The 23,115-nt window shown below is 35.8% G+C and overlaps 1 protein-coding gene across 2 annotated transcripts in view; it reads left to right on the forward strand.

Annotated features, from left to right (window-relative positions):
* Positions 1–23,115, forward strand: part of LOC135846515 (uncharacterized) — a 540,933-nt gene that overhangs the window by 437,560 nt on the left and 80,258 nt on the right. Inside the window, exon 1 of one of the 2 annotated variants that reach the window (XM_065365650.1) lies at positions 2,989–3,050. The exons of the other annotated variant lie outside the window; for it this stretch is intronic. Coding sequence (XP_065221722.1) covers positions 3,032–3,050 — 19 coding nt within the window. The 5' untranslated portion in view covers positions 2,989–3,031. Of the gene's footprint in view, positions 1–2,988; positions 3,051–23,115 lie in introns of those variants that run through there. 2 annotated transcript variants of the gene reach the window in all.

The following is a 23,115-nucleotide window of genomic DNA, read 5'->3' on the forward strand; positions in this document are numbered from 1 at the left end:
CCGCGCCGAGGCATTATCTACCTTGCTGGCCTATTTAATGCTGTAATGCGTCTTCGCTATGTTCCCTTGGCATGGAAAAAAGCCAAAATGATTGTCATTTTAAAACCTGGTAAACCCCCCGAGGACCCTAGCTCATACAGACCTATTTCACTGCTCCCAATAATGTCAAAATTACTTGAAAAAGTAATACTGCACAGAATGACTCCAACCATTGAAGAAAATCACCTGATACCAGACGCTCAATTTGGATTCCGGCCCAAACACTCAACTATTGAACAAATCCATCGTGTTGTTCACATCGTGACCCAAGCACTGGAGAACAAGGAGTTTGCTCCAGCTGTATTTCTCGATGTAAGCAGTGCCTTTGATAGAGTGTGGCATGAGGGGCTCATTCACAAGCTCCAGGAAATCTTTCCTCCATGCCTATGTAGGTTGCTGCAATCCTACTTGAGTGATCGCACCTTCAGTGTTCATATTGGTCAGTCGGCATCGCCATACACCTGTATAGAAGCTGGTGTTCCTCAGGGTAGCGTCCTGGGGCCTATTCTATTCATACTATTTACCAGAGACTTCCCTGGAAAGTACCTATTTGCTGATGACTCCTGTGTGGTTGAAACGGACAGAGATTACAACTTGGCTGTTGCCAAACTCCAGGCCAAGGTGGATGGCATTGCTGAATGGGCTCGAAATTGGAAAATTAAGCTGAACGAAGTCAAGTCTGTTAGAGTGGATTTTGCTCTGAGGAAGCATAGCTACTGCCCCACAACCATTGAAGGAAACCCAGTTCCTCTCTCCTCTAGTGCGAGGTACCTAGGACTACATCTTGACTCCAAGCTAAACTGGCAGGAACATGTTCGAAAAAAGCGAACCCAACTAAACCTACTTCTAAAGAACTTCCAGTGGCTCATTGGCAGGCGCTCCCCAGTGAGCCTGGCCAATAAGAAACTCATCTACACATCTACGTTCCTACCTATGTGGACTTATGGATGCGAAATCTGGGGTACTACAAAGAAGTCCAACAGACTAGTCATTGAAAGATTCCAGAACAGAATTATGAGAGAAATTACAAGTGCCCCATGGTACATTGCAAATGAGGATCTTCGTAGAGACCTTCGCCTGGACCCTGTGGACAGAGTCATAGCAAAGAAATCCGAGGCATATTCCAGACGGCTGCATAACCACCCCAACATAGAGGCCATTGTCCTGCTCGATGTTGCAGAGAACACCCGTCGCCTTAAAAGGCAACATATCTTGGACATGTGATGTTATTTATAAAAATTTTTCTGTGATTAATTCCTTGAAAACTTATATGTATTGGCGCGAGCCAGATAATATAATAAACGATTTGAAAAAAAAAAAAAAAAAAAAAAAAAATGTTCCTTAGGATGTCTCCTTTAAGAAAAAAGTTGTCCCGGAGGATCGGCGGGGGGATGCAATTACTCCTATTGTCATATGCCGGACTATAGTGAAAAGTCGGTCTTCTCACGCTAAATGTGTGAGTGTTTTTTTCATCATTTTTTTCAGTTTTGTATCATTTTTATGCTAATGTTATCGATTCAAAAAATTTAATTCTAATTGGTCGAATGATTTTCTCGCTGTTGTATGTTTTTTTTTTTTTTTTTTTTTTGTTTACCGAAGTGTCGGCCAAGTTTGTGAATTAGGAGATTACAGGCTTATAAATAAAATCATCTTAAAAGGTCAGTTGAGAGAATAAAGAAAACTCGCCATTGAAAGTTAATAAGCTGATTAACTAATGGTCAATTCATCCCTTTCGCTGGCTGCGCTAAAAGGCACGAGACTGCTGGGTGCCTATACAAGGTATGTACTTCTCTATCTTGAGGGAATACGTGTAGAGCCTTTTAGCGAAATCGTTTTCAAATATTTTATTCGGATGCAACATTGGAAGGAAGAACCGCCGCCGCGCCGTATGGAAGTTTCCACCATACTCGAGACTCACTCGTATACCCACATAAATTCTCGATTGGCTCGAATAATCGTGGTAGGTAAATTTAGCGGATTAGAGAGTCGAGGATTACCTCGTCGGCGTAACCGCATAAGCTTAAGTAAGCTTCTTTGGCGCGAATATTTGGCGGAAATTTTTTTCCTTCGTGGAAACGGACGGATGCGGGACGAAGGCGGTGTTGGCAATCTGCACCTAGTGTACCTATTCGACGTCAAAATGACGGCGTAGTTGGTATATTTTGACGAATAATTTTCGCGTAAAAACTCGTTTTCTCGTGGCCCGAGTAGGGAAAAGTTGCGAGCACGAGCACGTCTAAAAGCTGTACCCAGGCTATGGCGTAACGCGCCGCGTTACTCGGTGATCTTTTAATTTAAAAACTCATCAACTTTTCAATCTATAACGTTAAATAATTCTACAGCAGGTTGAAGTACCTTCCCGACGCAAAGAACACGCCTATTTTCATTATTCCAACAGCAGTCGAACTAATGTATAAACTGATTAAAAGCCACGTCAAAAGTGCAAACTAACCCTGCATTATAAGAAGTTTTCTCGTTAGAAAAAAATTAACAAATTGTCGAAATAAGTCGTCGTTTTTCCCCCATGTACTCGTACCTGCGACGAGTTGTACACTGGTGTGTTTTGATGGAGTGTAATGAGTTGTTTTGGGTATTTTATCAAAGGTGGAGGGAAGGGAATAGAGGGGAGAATGAAAATGAGAATCGTTTACATTTATATGGGTAGGGGGATTACATATGTTTTCAATTTTTATCGATTTTTCAGTCTGATTTTCTTTAGGAAATTCAGATTTTATTGAGGTTTCATCTACTTAGCAGAATGCTCGAAATTTATTTCACATTTTTAGATAGGTATGGATTTTTATGGTTTTTGAGGGTGTGTGATGCCCCCCCCCCGATCGCCATTTACCAGATTTTCCTTTGGAATTCGATTTTTGACTCAAGAAGACAAATCCTATGATATGATAATTTGAAATCAACTAATCCGTTTTGTATTTTTCTTTGTTTCAGGTGAGTTCAAGCTTAGTTTTCGAAGCTGAAATAATTGAATGAAATGCCATGTATGAAAATAAGTGAGTAACTGAGTAGTTTCAATGATGTTAAGATGAAAATTTCACAATAATTGATGGAAATACTTACCTACAAATTTTTTAAAAATTGTTGTTGGATCTTTTGAACATCTTATTCTGATACTAAGGAGGAAACCTTTCGTGGTGTCCACTTCTGATTCGAACAGAGCTGACATTTTTGGAAAGATCATGGCCTGATGCCTTCATAACTACCTACTTTCATCTGCCCAAATTGATTTTTTGATTTTTATCAAATTTTTAAAAATTCAAAATTAACCAATTTTTGACATTTTATGCTTTTTTTTTGTTAAATATTTATTTAGTTAAAATTGTGAAAATTCTGACATCAGCTTTCCTGAATCAAATTTTACCTTTTCCGGTCATTCTGAAGCCTCCGGTGTAATTTTTGATTTCTCCAAAATTTTAGAATTTCTTCAGTGGACGTGAAACGAATCAATTTGGCCACGTAAAAAACGAGCTATGGCTCATTTTCGACCAGCTTAAAATATTTATCCACATTTGAGCTGATTTCCAGTGGGATATCTAGAGTAAGGTTACGTTTTTTTGACCAGAATATTTTATTAAATACTCTGACTGGAGAAATGTTCCAATCAAAATAGCCCAGACGTGTTTGAATCTGACAAAGAAGGATCAGGAGATGATTCCAAAATACACCTTCAGCGAAAATTTCAGGAGCTGAAATCCATTTTTCGTTTTTTTTTGGGGGGGGGGGAGGAGTTTTAAAAAATTCAAATTGGGTCCTTTTCTCATGAAAAAAAAATCAAAATTTGGTCAAATCAATATACAAGACTGAAAATTGATTTTCACTCTGTTTTCAACCTCACAAATCAATTGAAGAAGGATTAGGAGAGGATTACAAAATATACCTCCACTTCAAGCGTAAATTTCAGGGACTGAAAATCAATTATCGTTTTTTGAGAATTCCAAAAAAAATCAAATTTCGTCCTTTTCTCACAAAAAAAAAATCAAAATTTGATCAAATCATCATAAAAGACTAAAGTTTGGTTTTCACTCTATTTTCAACTTGCTTAATCGATTGAAAGTAGATCGAAAAATCAGGCAAAAATTTACCACTTGTCAAAATTTTAAATGCCCAAGTGCGTTTTTCGATTTTTGGAGAATTTTTGAAAATCAAATGAGGGAAAAGACAAAATTTTACCAAATTGACCAAGAAAGCTGAAATTTGGGATATACCCTATTTTTGACATGCCAAAAATCGATTGGAAACCGTTTCAAACTGTTTTCAGCAGTTCTGGAGCCTCCAGCAGATTTTTGAAACTTGAAATTTCCACAAAATTTCATCAAAATGGAGTTGGAAAGCTGAAGTTTACTCTGCAAACTAATTTCAATGCGTTACGAAGTACTGCAGGTAAATTTCAAAGCGTTTTGGAGCCTCCAGCGATTTTTTTAAAATTACTGGAGCCTCCAGCAGATTTTTCAAACTTTGAATTATTACAAAATTTCATCAAATGGAGATTTTTTTTGGGTGTTTATAATTACAAGATTATTACACCCGTAAGGGGGGGGGGGTTAGATTGGTTTGTGAGGTTGATGTTTTTTATTAGGGAGATGAATTTTTGAATTTCTGAGGGTTCGTCAGGGATAGTAGGTGGGTTTTCTTTTATCTGTAGTGTAAGTTTGTTTTGTTTTAGTTGGGGACAGTTGAAAAGTATGTGTTGGAGATGGAAAACTGAAATTTACTGTGCACTTGAATTTTAACACCCTCTGAAGACGACTTCAGGTGTGTTCAAGTCATTTCGGAGCCTCCACCGACTTTTTGAAAATTACTGGGGCCTCTAGTAGATTTTTGAAACTTGAAATTCCCGCAACATTTTATCAAAATGGAGTTTGCAAGCTGAAATTTACTTCGCAAACTAATTTCAATGCGATATGAAGTCGACTACAGAGTGGTTCCAAATGGTTTTGAAGCTTCCAGCTACTTTTTGGAAATTTCAATTTTCCAAAAAGCGCCATACGACCTTTCAAAAGGTCGCTGGAGGCTCCAAAACGACTTGAAATCCACCAGAAGTCGACTTCGTAGCTTATTGAAATTATTTTACAAAATAAATTTCGACTTTCCATCTCCATTTTTGATGAAATTTTGGGGAAATTTCAAGTTCAAAAATCTGCTGGAGGCTCCAGTAATTTTCAAAAAAACGCTGGAGGCTCCAAAACGACTTGAAATCTCCCTGCAGTTGACTTCGTAGCGTATTTAAATTAGTTTGCAGAGTAAATTTCGGTTATCCAACTCCATTTGATGAAATTTTGTGGGAATTTCGAGTTCTAAAAATCTGCTGGAGGCTACAGAAGTGCTCAAAACGGACTGAAACAGTTTCCAATCGATTTGGCATGTCAAAAATAGGGGTTATCCCAAATTTCAGCTTTCTTGGTCAATTTGGTAAAATTTTGATTTTTTCCCTCATTTTTGGCCTGAATTTGATGTTCAAAAATTCACCAAAAATCGAAAAACGCACTTTAGCACTTAAAATTTTAACAGGTGATAAATTTTTGCCTGATCTTTCGATCTACTTTTGTACGGTTTGAAAAATTTTGTGCAAGTCCTATGTTGGAACGCAAAATCTGCGATTTCGGCTGACCTGCCAATCAAAATGGCCGCCATTTTATAAGTAGGGCCACTTTTTTTTCTTTGAATACAAGGGCTAGAAATGTTCCTTAGGACTCTCCCTTTATGAAAAAAGTTGTCCCAGAGAATCGACCGGGGGGGGGGGTGCAATGGATCCTAAAGCGGGCTTCCCGACTACCTATCTTGCCCACCTGAATTGTTTTGAGTAGTTCTGGAAATTCCTACAGATTATTGAGAGTCTACAGAAAAATGTTGAGTCAATTCGTAGTATATAGGTACCTGAGCCCGAAACTGACTGATTCGACATGGAATGAGCCATACGGGTTCTGCGCCAGGCGCTCCTAGAACAAAAGTGGATAATCGAAATTTGCAGCGTGCAACATTCTCAAGTCACCTTGAGTAGGGTAAACATTCGGTAGAAAAGTATTTTTCAAAATTATGAGCATTTCTCCAATATTTTAGTACAAGAGGAAGGTCAGGGGGGGGGGTCACAGCATCTTTGTGACTATGAGCAAAATGAGTCGATTCGTCGAATATGTTGGTAAATTATCAAAAAGGTGCTCTCGTTCTCATCGTATATTCGTATAGAAAATTCATTTATTTTCTATTTCTATGCAAAACATTTTCATTCGCATACGAGGTAGAGTAGAACAAGTACTTAACTTTTTTTCTCGCAGCTACTCCCTTATTATGTAGTAATCGGGGGTAATTTTCTTGCACAAAAGCCATTCTTCGTGCCCTTCAGCCCCCCCGAGGCAGCCCGATTATATGTAGTTTGAAACACGACGAGTATGAGTATCGAGTATCTCTATTCTTAAAATACGAAACAATGCTCGCTAAAGGCAAATCGTACAACATAGAAACCGATGATTGAGTTTTGAAACGTAAAAGGTGTTTATGCGATTTAAATATGCATGTCTTGTAACCACCTTTTAGTATCTCAATTGTGCACGTTCGATGGTAAATTTATTCGGTACCCGGAGGCTCGCGGGTTGGGTCGGTGTCAGTTGAACTTACTAAATTGTCGAGTGTAACACGACACAAGTTACCGTGTAATTATCAGTCTTCGACAATTACCAGCGTCACTCGTTTCATTCACACGCACACATACTTTGGTTAGCTTTAGCTTATACCTACGAGTATATCGCAGCCAATTCCAACTCTGGCGCTCGTCGACGTTATATACGAGTACAATGTAATGTGTACTTAGCTCGCAGTGGGAAAAATTCACACGTCGAATATAATGATACGTTTTAACGTCATCGTTGTCGTCGTTTTTAGAATAATGCACGTATCTCCTCCGCCGCGCCATGCTGCAATTTAATATGTCATAATTTACGAGCAAACGTTTACCGTATAACGTAGCATATTGGGATACATTACGTATGGAGGAGGTGTTGAAGATGTAGTTTCATCAGGTTTACGTACGTATATTCTATAGGTAGATAGATTCGTCAAAGCGATTCATTCGCGGAGTAAATTTACCTATTGTAATTTGCCTACTAAATGAGAGAAAAATTTGAATAAACGAGTCTTACGTAGGTATGTACGTGGTATTCGAAGATGATACGTGTGATTTTCTACTCGTGTAGACTCTAATTTAGCAACGTGAAGTGTAGAATGGATTTATTTTCTGATTATTTTGAACGATTGTCATTAGTCTAACTAGATAAAAGTAGTGTTCAGGATTGGTATTTTGATTCTTGAATGTATCCAATCAGCTTGTGGATGAATACTTGAAACTTTCGTGAGAAGGATCATCAAGTGTGACATTTTTTCAGAAAGAAATGTGACGTTTCTAATTTGACAACCAGCATGAAAGTTCTCAAACTGGATGAAACTAAATCGGAAGATAATGCAAAAGTACACCCCTGACCAAAATTTTAGATTGTTAAAATTCATTTTTCGATTTTTAATGAATTTTTAAAACCCTTACCAAATTTATATGAAAACTATCAGTATCATTGATTGTTCGAATTTCTGTAACTTTATAAAACAGAAAATTTGGACGATTTCTTGGTAAATTACATGGTAATTTTCTCGGTAAATTACATGGTAATTTTCTCGGTAAATTACATGGTAATTTTCTCGGTAAATTACATGGTAATTTGCTCGGTATATTACATGGTAATCTTTCAGGTAATATAAGTGCACTGAAATCTTTTTTAGGTAAATTATTGGCATTTTTTTGGTAAAATCCGAAGACTTTTTTCATATCACTGGTAATTTTCAGGTAATTTACTGGTAATTTTTAGGTAAATAACTGGTAATTTTTGGGTAAATAACTGGTAACTTTTCAGTAATTTTTGCCAAGGAAAACTTACAAATTTTTGGGTAAAACGATTGTAAATTTTTGGTAAATTGCTCATCATTTTTTCAAGTGAATTACTGATAACATTTTTTTGATAAATCACTGGTCATTTTCTCTTAGTACCTACTTTTTATTAATAATTCTCCTGGTAATTTTCTAAGAATTTTTTATTCTTTTTTTTTTTGTAAAAAGTGCTATTTTTTAAAATGAAGAACTGCTAATTTTTGGTCAACGAGTTATGAGTAATTCATTGGCCAATTAGGGGTAATTTATTGGCCAATTAGGGGTAATTTTTTGGTAAATTACGGGTAATTGTTTGGTAAATTACGGGTAATTGTTTGATAAATTACGGATGATTGTTTAGTCAATCACTGGTAATTGATTGGTAAATTACTGGTAATTGTTTGGTAAATAGCAGGAAATTTTTTGGGGTAATTGGCAAAAAAATTACCATGCCAGAAAACAACCAGAAAAATAGAGTAATTTTTTGTAAAATGGGGTAATTTTTGTAAAATAGGGTAATTCTGGTAAATTACGGGTAATTTTGATAAATTATGGGTAATTCTAGTGAATTACGGGAAATTCTGGTGAATTACGGGTAATTCTGGTGAATTACGGGAATTACGGGTAATTCTGGTGAATTACGGGAATTACGGGTAATTCTGGTGAATTACGGGAATTACGGGTAATTCTGGTGAATTACGGGAATTACGGGTAATTCTGGTGAATTACGGGTAATTCTGGTGAATTACGGGTAATTCTGGTGAATTACGGGTAATTCTGGTGAATTACGGGTAATTCTGGTGAATTACGGGTAATTCTGGTGAATTACGGGTAATTCTGGTGAATTACGGGTAATTCTAGTGAATTACGGGTAATTCTGGCTGGTGAATTACGGGTAATTGGCAAAAAAAATTATCATGCCAACAAATAACCAAAAAATAGGGTAATTTTCTGTAAAATAGAGTAATTTTGGTAAATAACGGGTAATTTTGGTAAATTATGGGTACTTTTGGTAAATTACGAGTAATTCCGGTAAATTACGGGTAATTTTTTGGTAAATTATGAGTTATTTTTTCGGTAAATTACGGGTAACTGTTTGGTAAATTACAGGTAGTTGTGTGGTAAATTACGGGTAATTTTTTGGTAATTTAGGGGTAATTCAGGTAAATTACAATTTCTGGTGAATTTTCATGCAGTAATTTTCATCAAATAACATGTGATTTTTTGGTAAATTGGTGGTAATTTTTGGTAAATTACAAAAAAAAAATTCGTACATGATTGAAAAAATAGTCATTTTTTCAATGCTAGAAAATTGAGCAGGTTTCGAATTGTTTGAGTGCATGATTGTACAAGATTTTGTGAAGTTTGAACAAAAAAAAAAACCCAACTTCTGAACTTCGAATTACATCGAATTACATTTTTGGATGTCAGGACTGACTTCTGACAACTCTAAAAGAAATCAACAAATTACTAAAATCACATCAAACTCTCAAAAATGATTCTCTGATATCTTGTCAGACTTCTGAATAATTGAAAAATAATCCTGTGGAGTTCCCATACGATCAAGTTTCAAGTGAAAATCATATCCATGAATAATTGAAACTTCCTTATATGGAGGAGACAGATACTTCACCTTCATTTTACACATTCAGTTAGATTCTGTGTTTTTTCCTTTTTTTAAAACGTGCTCTCAGCCTTCAATAAAATTTCAGCCCAAGTGTTCGTTGGTATATGATGCATGGTTTTTAATCCGTCATCTGAATTTTAGTTGAGAAATATCGAGGATCTCGTCAATTTCTAAAGTTTGTATCTAATCGATCTCATTTCTTCCTCCAGAAAAATTCGCACGTACTCAACTTTATGCTTGACCTTATTTTACAAAAATTTTAAAATTTATACTGTTGAATTTCTCTCGAAAGCGTACTAAGAGAGCTCATTGTCAGATACAAAAATAGTTTCGAAGTATTTCAACAGTTGGAACGATCTCGTTGTTTGGGCCTGCGTAATTTTTCCCGCCTCCTTACGTTTCATTCGCCTTATTTTAATTACCGCGAAGTCATTTTTTTTCAACTCGAAGACGACGACGACGTCTCCAGTAAGAAAGGTTTGTGCTCAAATCTAAACCAAAAAGTAAACTCTACGTAGACGGCGAATAGTAATTGTCGCGGAATGTAGATTAAAAGGCATCCTTGGCAGCGTAGTCGTCTAAGGTGCTTGGTTGGATGTGAGGGGGAAAAAAAGTGCTTCGAATAAAAAGGCATCTTGAAAATTAAAACCTCGACCATAAAATCGTCGAGGGGCTTACGCAATTGAAAAATTTTTCTCATCAGAGGACCGAGAGAGGCAGGAGGGGGGTAGGGAGAAGAGATGATAATGCTTAGGCGGCCACTAAGAGAGATGATGATGATGACGGAGGCGGTTGCATAGTCAACGTGGATGTTGGAGGAGGGGGGGTAGAGGGGGGGTTTAAAACGACGAAAACGAACTTTCTGTGCAAACATAAATCAACAATTTGATGGCGATGTATTGTGCGGAATAATTTACGGCCGTGGATTTACACCTCCCGCGAAATTCATCTTTGAAATAGACGCTTGCGCTGCGCGCACGGCCCCCGAGGTTCACTTTAAACCGTCTCCAGAAACTTATTTATGACTGTGAAACTCGCGCGCGAAAAGACGACTAGCTGATAATAAAATCACGTTTTTTTTTCTCTTCTCAGTGTTCTGCTTCGCCTTCGCTCGGTTTGGTTTAAAAAGAAGTAGCAGACAGGGCGTCGTGGGCGCGTGCACGTTTGAAATATGCAGTAAACGGGTATTAAAATCCGTTTTACCATCGGGCCGCCGTTATACACAATAATTTGGGCGATAAATTCGATAGCGGGCCGCTTTTGTCGCCAAATTTATACAAATGTCGCTTAATTTCTCTATCGATAGGCAATTTATCGAAAAAAAGCAGGGGGAAGATGGGGAGAGCGTCTTTAATGCGTTTCCTTTTTCACGCTACGACGACTACTGAAAACTCTCTTCTCTACACGAGGCTAATTTCTCCGCTCTGTTTGTCCGTCCCTGAGGAGAGAGAAGCGGAGGAAAAAAGGCAGCCGCACTTTACACGACACCCTATAAGCATTTCTCTCTCTCACTCTGCCAAACCCCAGTGATAAATTTTTCTCGACGTATTTGTATTTCGAACGTAATTGAGCGAATTTTGTACAGTATTTAATTTTCGACCGAGTTGCCGAGCAGTTGATGTTTGCATTTTAATTAATTCGTCGTCGGCGGCGCAGCGTACACGCCGCCCAAGGCGTCTCGCAATTTTCGCGGTTTACGCGAACGTGGCTGGGGAGTGGGGAGGCGGGTGACGATGGCGGAGGGACGCGGATAGGATGTGTTTTAACACAATGGTAATTAAAACGCGACTTTATATGTTTGACAGCGATTTCAATTTTCTTCCTGGGTACTAAATAATTTTCCAGCTCGCATTTTCGTCGCGCCTTCAACCTTTTCCACCGATCGTAAACATTTTATATTGAGTTCGGCGCGCCGCACTGGTGCGAATGCCAACTGTGTCGAAGTCGTTTCGATTTTATCTACCGGAGCTGAGTTTTTCTTCGAGATCGAGAAGATCTGTATTTGTGTGATTTGCTCTATTGTGTTTGGTGGTTGATGATAAAGATTATATATTGCGAGGGGGTTGGGGGGGTGGAGTCGTCAATATTAGGATACAAAAGAACAATTGTAATATGTATTATAGGTAGCTAAGAGCTATTGGAAAAAATTGAACCCATCTCTCCTCAAAGTCAAAATTCAAAAAATTTCTACAGAAAATGAAAAATTCCTATCAACATTTTTTGTGAGCACTTTTGAAGAATTTTAAAACCAAAATTGGATCACGATTTTCAAAATTTTCCCTATCAAAATTGGAAGCAATTTCAAGAAGCAATCAAAAATATCTACCTTTCAAAACTTTTTTTCGAGTTTCTATATTTAGAGCAGGCAAATAGCGGTTTTAAAAAGGAAAAAATTGGCACATTAATTTTTTCTTCGGGAATGTGTTCAGATGAACCCCCTGAACTAGCAAAAAAAAACCGACCCTCCTACACCTGGAGCTAATTTTTTTAGGGAGCTAAAACCGGTTGCGATTCATGTTTCTCGCGTTTTACTCCGCAAATATTAGGTTTACGATAAAAAGTACCATGACAAAAAATGTTCCCCTTCAAATTCTCTACAATTTGATACTACGCTCGATACCTATCCCTCAAGAGGTGTGTCTAAAAAAAGGGGTGGAAAGAGTAGGTGTTTCAAAAAAGTTCAGTCCAATCAATTGATCAAAGTTACCGTCTCACCCCCAATGTCCCTCTGTGCCCTGACAAGGGGGCCAAAATTTCAAAAGGAGACCCAAAAAATAAGATCATATTTGTGCTTGGCGACCTCAAAAACATTCCAAATGATAATATATCACTCGATTTTTGGATGATTTTTTGAAATTTTGGCCTCCTTGTCAGGGCACAGAGGGACATTGGGGGGGGGGGGTGAGACCCAAAAAATAAGTTCATATTCGTACTCAGCGACCTCGAAAACATACAATTCGATGTATCACTCGATTTTTCACGATTTTTCAAAATTTTAACCCCCTTTTTGGGGCATAGAGGGGCTTTGAGGAGTTGTACCCGGAAAATAAGTTGTTATTCGTATTCAGCGACCTCGAAAACATACTATTCGATATATCGCATGTCCAGATTTGTTTTTCAAATATATGATTCAGTTGAAAAATCAAGCATCCCCCGCCAACCCCCAGGGAGGGATGAAGATCAATCAATGGTGGTGTGATTAATAGTTGGGTGAGTAGACTTTGTAAAAAAAATTTGAGCGAAAACGAATGATATTAAGTGGTAACTGTGATCAATTTATTGGACTGACCTTTTTTGAAACACCTACTCTTTCCACCCCCTTTTGTAGACACCCTTCTTGAGGGATGGGTATCGAGCGTAGTATCAAATTGTAGAGAATTTGAAGGGGGACATTTTTTGTCATGGTACTTTTTATCGTAAACCTAATATTTGCGGAGTAAAACGCGAAGAACATGAATCGCAACCGGTTTTAGCCCACTAAAAAATTAGCTCCAGGTGTAGGAGGGTCGGTTTTTTTTTTGGTAGTTCAGGGGGTTCCTCTGAACACATTCTCGAAGAAAAAATTAATGTGCCAATTTTTTCCTTTTCGCCCTAGCTTTTTTACGTTATTTTCCTGCTCTAATTTTTGAAAAATCGCAGCAGATTCCAAAGCATTTCAAATAACTAATTATTTGTATTTTCTCAAACAATAATTTGAATCCACTTTGAAAAGCCGAATATCCCTTCTTATTCGATAATTTTCAAAAATCAATCAAATTTGAAGCCACAATTTTTTGAAATTGCTCAAAAATATTTTTAATGGGAATTTGTGATTTTCTGCTGGAATTTTAACGTAGTATGTACTTTGATAAGTCACCTAGATTAACACTCAATTTTCAATTCAGAATTCTTCAAAAATGCCCTGAAAAAAGTATTGATGGAAAGTTTTGATTTTCTAGCAACGTTTTAACCTATTTTGTTAGGTCGGTATCCTTTTCAAGTCGTCTAGAAATCAAAACCCAAATTGAATTTAAAATGTTTCAAAATCCTCAATGGATTGATGGAAAATTTTGATTTTCTGTCAATATTTCAACCCATTTTGGTGGGTTTCAGGCCAGTTTTTCCAAAGACCCTGAAAATCAAGACCCACGTTTGGTTCGAAATTTTTTAAAAGCGCTCCAAAAAGTTTCGAAGGAAATTATCGATTTTCTGTCGAAATTCAACCAATTTTGAAAGGCAGTGTTGGGCTCAAAATTCTTCAAAGGTGGCCAAAAAAATGTTGATGAAATTTTTTTATTTTTTGTCAAATGGCATTTTTTTTTCAAAGGCATGACCCCATTTTAGGTTTAAAATTCTTCAAAGATGCGCGAAAAATGCTTTGGTAGAAATTGTAACCCATTTTGATAGATCTAAGTTTTGGTTCAAATGCCTTCAAAGTTCTCAAAAAAATATTGGAGAAAATCATTGATGTCTTGCTAAAATGTTAACCAATTAAGATAGATCGCATGACGCTTTTTTTTCAAACCCTAAATTTTTAATTTCTTGGCGAAATTTTAACCCATTCTGATGAGTCACATAACACTTGCTCAAAAGCCTCAGAAACGGTGACCAAATTTTGAGCTAAAAATTCTTCAAAAATGCTCCAAAAAAGTTTTTATGTATATGAAAATATTTTTGAGTTTCTGATGAAAATTTTAACCCATTTAGATGGGTTAAGTAACACTTTTTTTCGTAAAGCTCTAAAACTGTGATCAAATTCTAGACTCAAAATTCAACAAAAATGTTTTTAAAAAATGTTGATGGAAATTTTTCAACTTTATGATAAAATCACAATCTATTTTAATACTTGGATCACATGACACTAAATTCTTTAAAAATGCTCAAAAATAGGTACCTATGTACCTACGAGTATGTAGTTTTTGATAATTTTTTTTTTTTTTGATTTCATGACGAAATTTCAACCCATTTTGATGGGTCATATACTTGTACTTTTTCATGAGGCTCAAAAACCGTGACCTAATTTTGGGCTCAAAATTCTTCAAAAATGCTCAAAAAAGTTTTGATAATTTTTTTTTAATTTTATCACGAAATTTCAACTCATTTTGATTGGTTCCATAACACGTTTTCATAAGGCTTACAAACAGTGACCAAATTTTGGGCTCAAAATTCTTCAAAAATGCTCAAAAAAGTTCTGATGAAAATTTTTGATTTTCTTAAGAAATTTTAACACGTTTAGATGGATCATGCGATACTTACGACGCTTCTTCAAAAATCTCGAAAAACCGAGAACCAATTTTTTGCTCAAAAGTCTTTAAAAATACTTAGGAAGAAGTTTTTGTGGTATTTTTTCATTTTCTGTCAGAATCTTAACCCATTTCGATCGATCACACGACACCTTTTTGAGAATTACAAATATCATTACCCAATTTTGGGTTTAAAACTTCTTCAAAAATTCTCAAATAACATTTTCGTTGAAATATTCGAATTTCTCGAAAAATGTTAACCCATTTCGAATATTTTTCCTCCTCTCCCATTTCCATACCGAGCTCATCTGATCATTTCACCATTGCGAAGTCAAATCACAGCTAAAAGGGATTCAACGTTTGCAAAATCCTGGATGTAGATTAGCAGCTCCATCTTCGCCGTGCTAAATAAGGAAGTATACACAGAAGAGTCGAATTAGTTGCATACTCGGTTCGCCGTAAATCCTGTTGCTCCGAGTATACCATGGTGTTAATAAAATTGCATACTCGATTCGCCGTAAATAATAATTTTTCTGTTGGAATAATAATTCATAAGCTGCTGCAGCGGTAACCTTTTACGCAAGTTCGGGATCTCGGGTATGTTTTCAAAATCGACACTTTTTTTGAAACAGGGCACCTTTCTCCTAAATTAAGGGAGAGGGGGGGGGGTAAAATTTTAAAATTTTAAAAAACCGTCGAAATCATGCGACACATCGAATTGTATGTTTTCAAAGGTGCTGAACACCAAAATGGTCTTATTTTTTCGATTCTGTCACTTCCTGCTCCTCATTACTTTCTCTGCGGGGATAAAACTACGAAAATATTGACGAAATTGAGTAGCTAAAATTTTGAATCGCATGTTTCCGAGGGTAATATTGTTTGAAAAATTTCAAACGTGAGATCATTTTTTGTTTGGTCAAACTTGGCAGACTGCACTTCTCGCGTTTGAAGCTCGTTGCAGACCACCATTTTCATCGAGAAGAGTACGAATTCTGGTACACCCATCTGAAATACCAAAATATCAACTACATCTCGCACATATTCAGTTTTTCTTCTCTCACTGAACCTCCCTTCGCCCCACACCAAGAAACCTTCAGCGAAGATAAATTCCACAGATATAAAGACGCAGCGGCGAACCGCCCCCCGCGCCGAGGGGGACGCGATAAAAGATGAATATTCTTAAATGATATGGCAATTTCGTCGACGTACCATGCCACGTTAACGGGATCCGCAAATAGCTGGTAATAAGGGAGAATTCCCGGCACACACCGCCTCGAATAGAAGAAATGAAGAAAAAAAAAAAAAGAAAAAAGTTTTTTGAAGTCTGACGATGTCACGTCATTAATAATATCTCACCAGGGTATTTTTTTCTGCGCATTATTTGGAATATTTTTTTAATTCTTAGCCGGCTAAAAAGTTTTTCTAAATTCGAGCAGAATTAATAGATTTAATTAACGCGTTCGCGTTACGTTATATTTAGCCAGCTCGTTTCTCAGCTAAATGACCGATGCTGTTTGCCTCATCATACACTTACTCCATTTAGCCCCCCTCCCCCTCCTCCATACCAAATACCAAAAAAAGCACCGAAAGCTGGCACACATATATTCGTAGGTGAAGGTACCTACCTGCGTTTTAAAAAAACGAGTATACGAGTATATAGCACCGAGCAAGTCTTATGCACGCTTTGGTGGACATAGTATAACGTTGCAAATTGGTGGGTACTTTGTTGAAGAGAGCGAAAAAAAAACAGGTCGCAATTAAATGTCAAAAAAGTTTTAACAAGTTATTTTTTTCTTGCTTTTTTTTTTGCTCAACTTCCGGCATCTTTTTTTCACATTACGCAATTTTCGACTTTAATATTTTTTTTTTTTTTTACTTTTCGACCCGAAAAGTTGGCGAAAGTTTTAATTTAAAGACAGCAACTTTTCAAACATTTATATTCTGTTATCTGAATCCGATTAACGAATAAGTAAAACGGAATCCGTAAATATGAAACGGATCCCGCATTGAAATTTGCCAACTTACGACTTACGTTGAGACCTACGAACGAATAAATTCGCCGGAATGGAATATTTTTTTTAAAATTCCACGAGAATTCCTGTTTCGTATGAATTTGTAGCGTAAAAGTTGCATTAAAAATAGTCGAAGTGAGTGAAAACTGAAAACGAGATATTCCATGTCGAATCAGTCGAGCTTCGATTTTGAGCACTTCAAATTAGGGAAAAAGGCAATTTGATGTTATGGTCCTACAAACCCTCTTAGGGCAGGTGAGGCAGGGACTTTTTTCAGGAATTGAAATTTCACGTCGTACTTCTCAAATTTGGAGTCTGAATTGGCTCGAGACTTGAGAGTAGTTTTCAAAATAATGATTGCCAATTTTTTTTTTCGAAAGCTAGATTTTCAAAAGCTTGTTAAATTTTGAACCTATGATTTGAAAGTTTGAAAAAAAAACAGGTCATGCATTTTTATGATATTAACCTATGTACAACAATGAACTTTTCGTAATGGAATTCAAAAATTCATTGCGAGGAAAAGGAGGCTACAAAGCCTCAAAATTTTAGTTGAAATGTAAAAAAAAATGTTGAATACCGTGTGACACATATCGTTTCATCCTTTTTCGAATCACAGTATTAGCAATGTTCCCATCGACCCCCTCCATCTCCTGAAAAATTGAAAAATGGTTTGGAATATGGTTTACGAGTATCAGGGTTTTAGGGGCGTCAAATACAAATTTCAACTTTATTTTTCGATTTGCTGACTCCTTCAAAAACTCCATAGAATGCCCTCAAGTTTTCGAAAATTGAAAAAAAAAATGTTTTCAAAACTCTTAAAAGTCGCACAAAGTGTACAATTATCATGCATTCAAAGAATTGGGAATCCTCTCAATTTTCTAGCACAATAATAATGAGAATCAAACCATTTTTATCCAGATTTAAAAAGTCTGAAAAAACGTCAAAAGTTTATTCAACAAAAGTAGGTATGGTACCAGTACAGTAATTTCTCTAATATCTACTATTATTTTACAAAAATTATCAAATCACCAGCAAAACACATGACCAAAATTTAGTGATCTAATGTAAAATTACCAATAATTCACAAAAGAATAACCCACTAGTAATTTTTTTACAATTCTCCCACATTACCGGTAATTTACCCAAATTACCCGTAATTTACCCAAATTACCCGTAATTTACCCAAATTACCCGTAATTTACCCAAATTACCCGTAATTTACCCAAATTACCCGTAATTTACCCAAATTACCCGTAATTCACATAAATTAACTGTCAGAAAAAATTACTCATAATTTACCGAAAAATTACGCGTTAACCAAAATTACCCGTTCTTCATTAAAAAAATCCATTTTCTTTTTGCAAAACTTACAGATAATTTTTTTTTAGTAAAATACGGGTAATTTTGGTAAATTACGGATAATTTTTTTTTGCGAAAATACGGGTAATTGTGTAAAATACGGATAATTTAAGTAAATCACCGGTAAATTACGGATAATTTAGGTAAATTACGGATAATTTAGGTAAATTACGGATAATTTAGGTAAATTACAGGTAATTTAGGTAAATTACGGATAATTTAGGTAAATAACGGGAAATTACCCGTAATGGGTAATGTGGGTAAATTAAGGGTGATTGGCAAAAAAATTACCATGCCAAAAAATAGGGTAATTCTGATAAATTACGGGTAATTTTGGTAAATTACGGGTAATTCTGGTAAATTACGGGTAATTTTGGTAAATTACGGGTAATTTTGGTAAATTACGGGTAATTCTGGTAAATTACGGGTAATTCTGGTAAATAACGGGTAATTCTGGTGAATTACGGAGTAATTCTGGTGAATTACGGGTAATTCTGGTGAATTACGGGTAATTCTGGTGAATTACGGGTAATTCTGGTGAATTACGGGTAATTCTGGTGAATTACGGGTAATTCTGGTGAATTACGGGTAATTCTGGTGAATTACGGGTAATTCTAGTGAATTACGGGTAATTCTAGTGAATTACGGGTAATTCTGGTGAATTACAGGTAATTCTGGTAAATTACAGGTAATTCTGGTGAATTACAGGTAATTCTGGCTGGTAAATTACGGGTAATTGGCAAAAAAATTACCATGCCAAAAAATAACTAGAAAAATAGGGTAATTTTCTGTAAAATAGGGTAATTTTCTGTAAAATAGGGTAATTTTTTGTAAAATAGAGTAATTCTGGTAAATTACGGGTAACTGTTTGGTAAATTACGGGTAATTTTGGCTGGTAAATTACGGGTAATTCTGGTAAATTAAGGGTAATTTTGGTAAATTACTGGTATTTTACAAATAAAATACCGGTAATTCACCAAAAAATTATTACCATTTAACCGACAATACTTTATTGTTCACTAAAAATTTATCAAAAAATCACGAGAAAAGATAGGAAAATATTTAATCGAGCGACAAAAAAGGTGGTTTGAACGACAGGCAAGTCTTACGACAATAAGAGGGGTATTAACGACAAATTAGGTACTAAAAACAAACGTTTTTAAACGACTAAACAGGTCGTCATCACGACTACTTTTGTTTATGAATCACGACTACTTCTCTCGACAGATATGAGTGTTGGAAGGACAAAGTATGATTTTGTCGTGCATTCCCCCTTTTTTGTCATAACGATAAATCATATCCGAAAAGATATGCTAAAATATTACCAGAAAATGCACCAAAAATTGCCAGTCAATTACCAAAAATTTACTATCGATTTACTCAAAAACTGACATTATTTAACAGAAATTACTGAAATGTACCAGTTATTCACCTAAAAATGACCAGTAATTTGTGGAAAAAACTTTTGGATTTTACCAAAATATTACCAGCAATTTACCTAAAAGATTGTCATCGTGATTTACCGAAAAATTACCACGTAATTTACCAATAAATCATTCAAATTTTCTGTTCTACGAGTACGCTACTGATAATTTTCGCATTAATTTGACAAGTTTTATGTAAATTTTCTTCATCCATTCGAAAGACCATTTGACCCAAAAATGAATGCTGAACCTCTCAGAGCAGTTGATTTTCCCAACTGTATGTAATATTTGTCAACATTTTGAGCTTCATGCCCCTTCCATGGAAAGTTACCTTCAGATGCTGCCTCTTTCAATAAAACGCCCATCCACGGCTCTCTGGGAAACTGGAAACTGTCCGTTTTTCTTTATAGAGTCCAAACAAGTTTTTTTTTTTTTGAATAAATTGTTTGAAATTCTTGGTTTTTTGAGAATTTTTAAAAAATATTCCCCTTTAGGAGGAGGGTGGGGGATTGAAAACATTTTTGAACCATTAAAAAAAGTTACATTGAATGGGTATTGACTTTCAACCTTTAAAGGTATTCGAGGACTCTGATTTTGAATCTGAAAACTATTTCATTCCAAAATCCAAATTGAGTTCCTCAGAGAGAAAGAAGTTGAAGCCTCGAATTTTGAAAATGGAATATAAATGTCAAAATCTGATTTTTCAGGGAAGCTGATTATACCGTTCTGATGACCACTTGCCCTGAAACCAAACCCTCTATAGAGAAGAGTTGAGGTCCAGAATTATCAAATAGTGCAATAAGTCGTGTTATTTTCTGACAATCTCAAAACGCAGACATTTTTTCCCCATGTTTTTATGCTAGCTACTCATCTCATACTCTTTCAATTATTTCCTCATTATAATTTTCAGTGTTGCAAGAGTGGTGGTTTCAGCACTACTCTCACTCCTTACTCACTCCAAAGGAAATGTCAACACTCTTACTCCACTCCTACTCCACTCCTTACTCCCATTGTTTTTCATTATTTTTCAGGAATTTTGACTCTACAGATATTGAGTGATTGATTATATCCATAAATTAAAGGTGTAAGATGGTAAAAGTATATCAATAATTGATAAAATAGTATCATTGATGATAATAATGAGAAAAACAGTAAAATAAACAACTAAAAAAATTGAAAATACTGAAAATACGTGAGTAACAGCAACATTTTGATGTAATTTAGTCACAAAATTTGGGGAAAAAAGAGGAGTAAGGAGTTTTGATTTGACAACACTCCAACTCCACTCCTACTCCTTTCAAAAATTCTCACTCCTTGCACTCCTTACTCCTACTCTTACTCCACTCTTGCAACACTGATAATTTTTTATCACTTTAAAAAATGCACGATAATCGAATTAGGAAACAAATAGAATTCTCGAGTAGATGAGAAGAAGAACCCAAACAAACGTACCAAAAAGAAAAAAACAGAAAGCTAAAAAAACAATTACTTTTCGTCCTATTCTTCGTCTGGAATATCCATAAATAAAATATTATTGCCACGTTTGTCGTTTAAAAATATGCAAAAATTGTGTTTAAGTCGAAATGGCTCAATTAAACGGTCGCATTTGCGGGGCTAAATCGTCGTAAAGGATTTTTTTACTACGGTAATAAGGAAACAGGACTTATCAGGATACCCTATATATAGTCGTAAAAAGGAGGAGACCGAGACAGTCGAGGGTGAAAAAAAAGCAGCAAGCCGAAAGAGATTTTCTAAAACGAAAACGACAACGACCACGACGACCAAGACCATTGCTATAATGATGAAAATTTGGTAAATCGAAACGGTCGTCGTGTGCCGAATGAAGCGCAGAATTTTATACTACGACTCGCGTGTGTTTGAAAATTTAAAAGAAATTGCGACGAGAGGTGATTGTTTTTTTTTTCTTCTTTCTTCTATGTACCTATACACGTTCGCCTAGCTAGGTTTTTTTCTTCTTTTTTTTTACGTAGGTACTTTAGTCGTTTACTCGTTGCTGTTACCGAGTAGTAGATTGATAATAGCGAGTTATATTGCGGTTGATTTTTTGTTTTTAGTTTATTTTTGTATAAACTTGAAATGCATTAAGGTCTTTCGTATACTATTTTAACGGAAACTTTTCGAGGTTGTGTTCCGGTGTATCTCCACGGAGTCCACTTTTTAGTTTCCTCTTTAAAAAGAACGCTTTCTCTCAGATTTTTGCACACTTTCCGTTTTAGCGCGTTGTTTTTTTCGGGCGCATTTATTATTTACTTTTACTTGTTTATAGCATTTTCCATCTACCGAGCTTTTATTATTCATAAAATTTTCGCACCTAAGTGAAACGCACGAGTTTTCGGTACAATCTATCCTCTATAAATAAATATTTCATGCTAAGCTTTCGCCTCCTCACGGTGTGTACTATCAGGCGATGCTCCTGTTTCCTCTTTATACTATAACCAGGGGTGTTATACGTATACTTTTTTCCCTCGATATTGTAGTAGCATTTTTTTTTCGCTATGCTGCAGAAAAGAGAGAAATGAAATTTTCGAGTGAGTTTCTCTCCTCTGCTTGTCGCACTGTTCTTTGTTTTTTTTTTCATCGTGAGATCTAACACGAAATCCAAGTTTACGAAAGTTACCTAAGAAAATTTTTTAAATTTTTTGAGGGTAAATTGTTTTTTGAAAGTTTCCGAACTTTCCTTGCTTTTTCAAATTTTACCTTGAACTGTAATAAAATAATGATCGAAAATTTCAAACTTGGATTCGAGGTTTAAAAGGCACTGCATTTGAGCAAAATTTTGTGAATTTTCATTTTTTTTTTTTTTTTGAAATGAAATCGAAAATTTTGGGAGAAAAAAGCCTTTTCTTTTGTCTATGTGATTTGATTCACTTAAATAACTTAACTGGTCCTTTTCTAATCACTCTCACTGATTTTGATGAAAATTGGCAAACAAACCAAAAAAAATTTAATAACCTCAGAATCCAAAAAACCAACTGTTTTTGCTCAATTTTTTGACACGTAGGTAAGTATGTTGAAATGTTGATTTTTCAAAAATTGACCCATCAGTACATTTTAGGAAGGAATTATTTTTTTTGGGTGACCTAGTTTTTTTTAAAATTTTCTGCACCACTTGAATTACCTGTCTCTGCAGATGAAAAATTTGGAAACGATAAATCCAAACATTTTGTATCTCGTATCATAAAAAGTTCAGGTTTTGCTTTGGAAATTCAATTTTTCAGTAGTGGGTCATTCCACGTCAATTGGACCAAGAAGTGGTAGGCTAGGCGGGTTCGGCGATTTTTTTGAAATTTTTCCTGTGGATAGACCTTCCGAAGGGATGACCAATGGCGCAAATCGCAGCCCTCTAGCTCATTTTTAACGGCAGCCAGGGGGTGTCAAAGTTTTCACTGAACCTAAAATATCATCCATTTGAGCAGTGGATTGCTCGATAACCGCGATACCTACAAAAATGGAACTTTTTCCCATAGTTAGAGGTTTTGAAAGG

Source organism: Planococcus citri, chromosome 5, assembly GCF_950023065.1.
Source record: "Planococcus citri chromosome 5, ihPlaCitr1.1, whole genome shotgun sequence".
NCBI lineage: Eukaryota > Metazoa > Arthropoda > Insecta > Hemiptera > Pseudococcidae > Planococcus > Planococcus citri.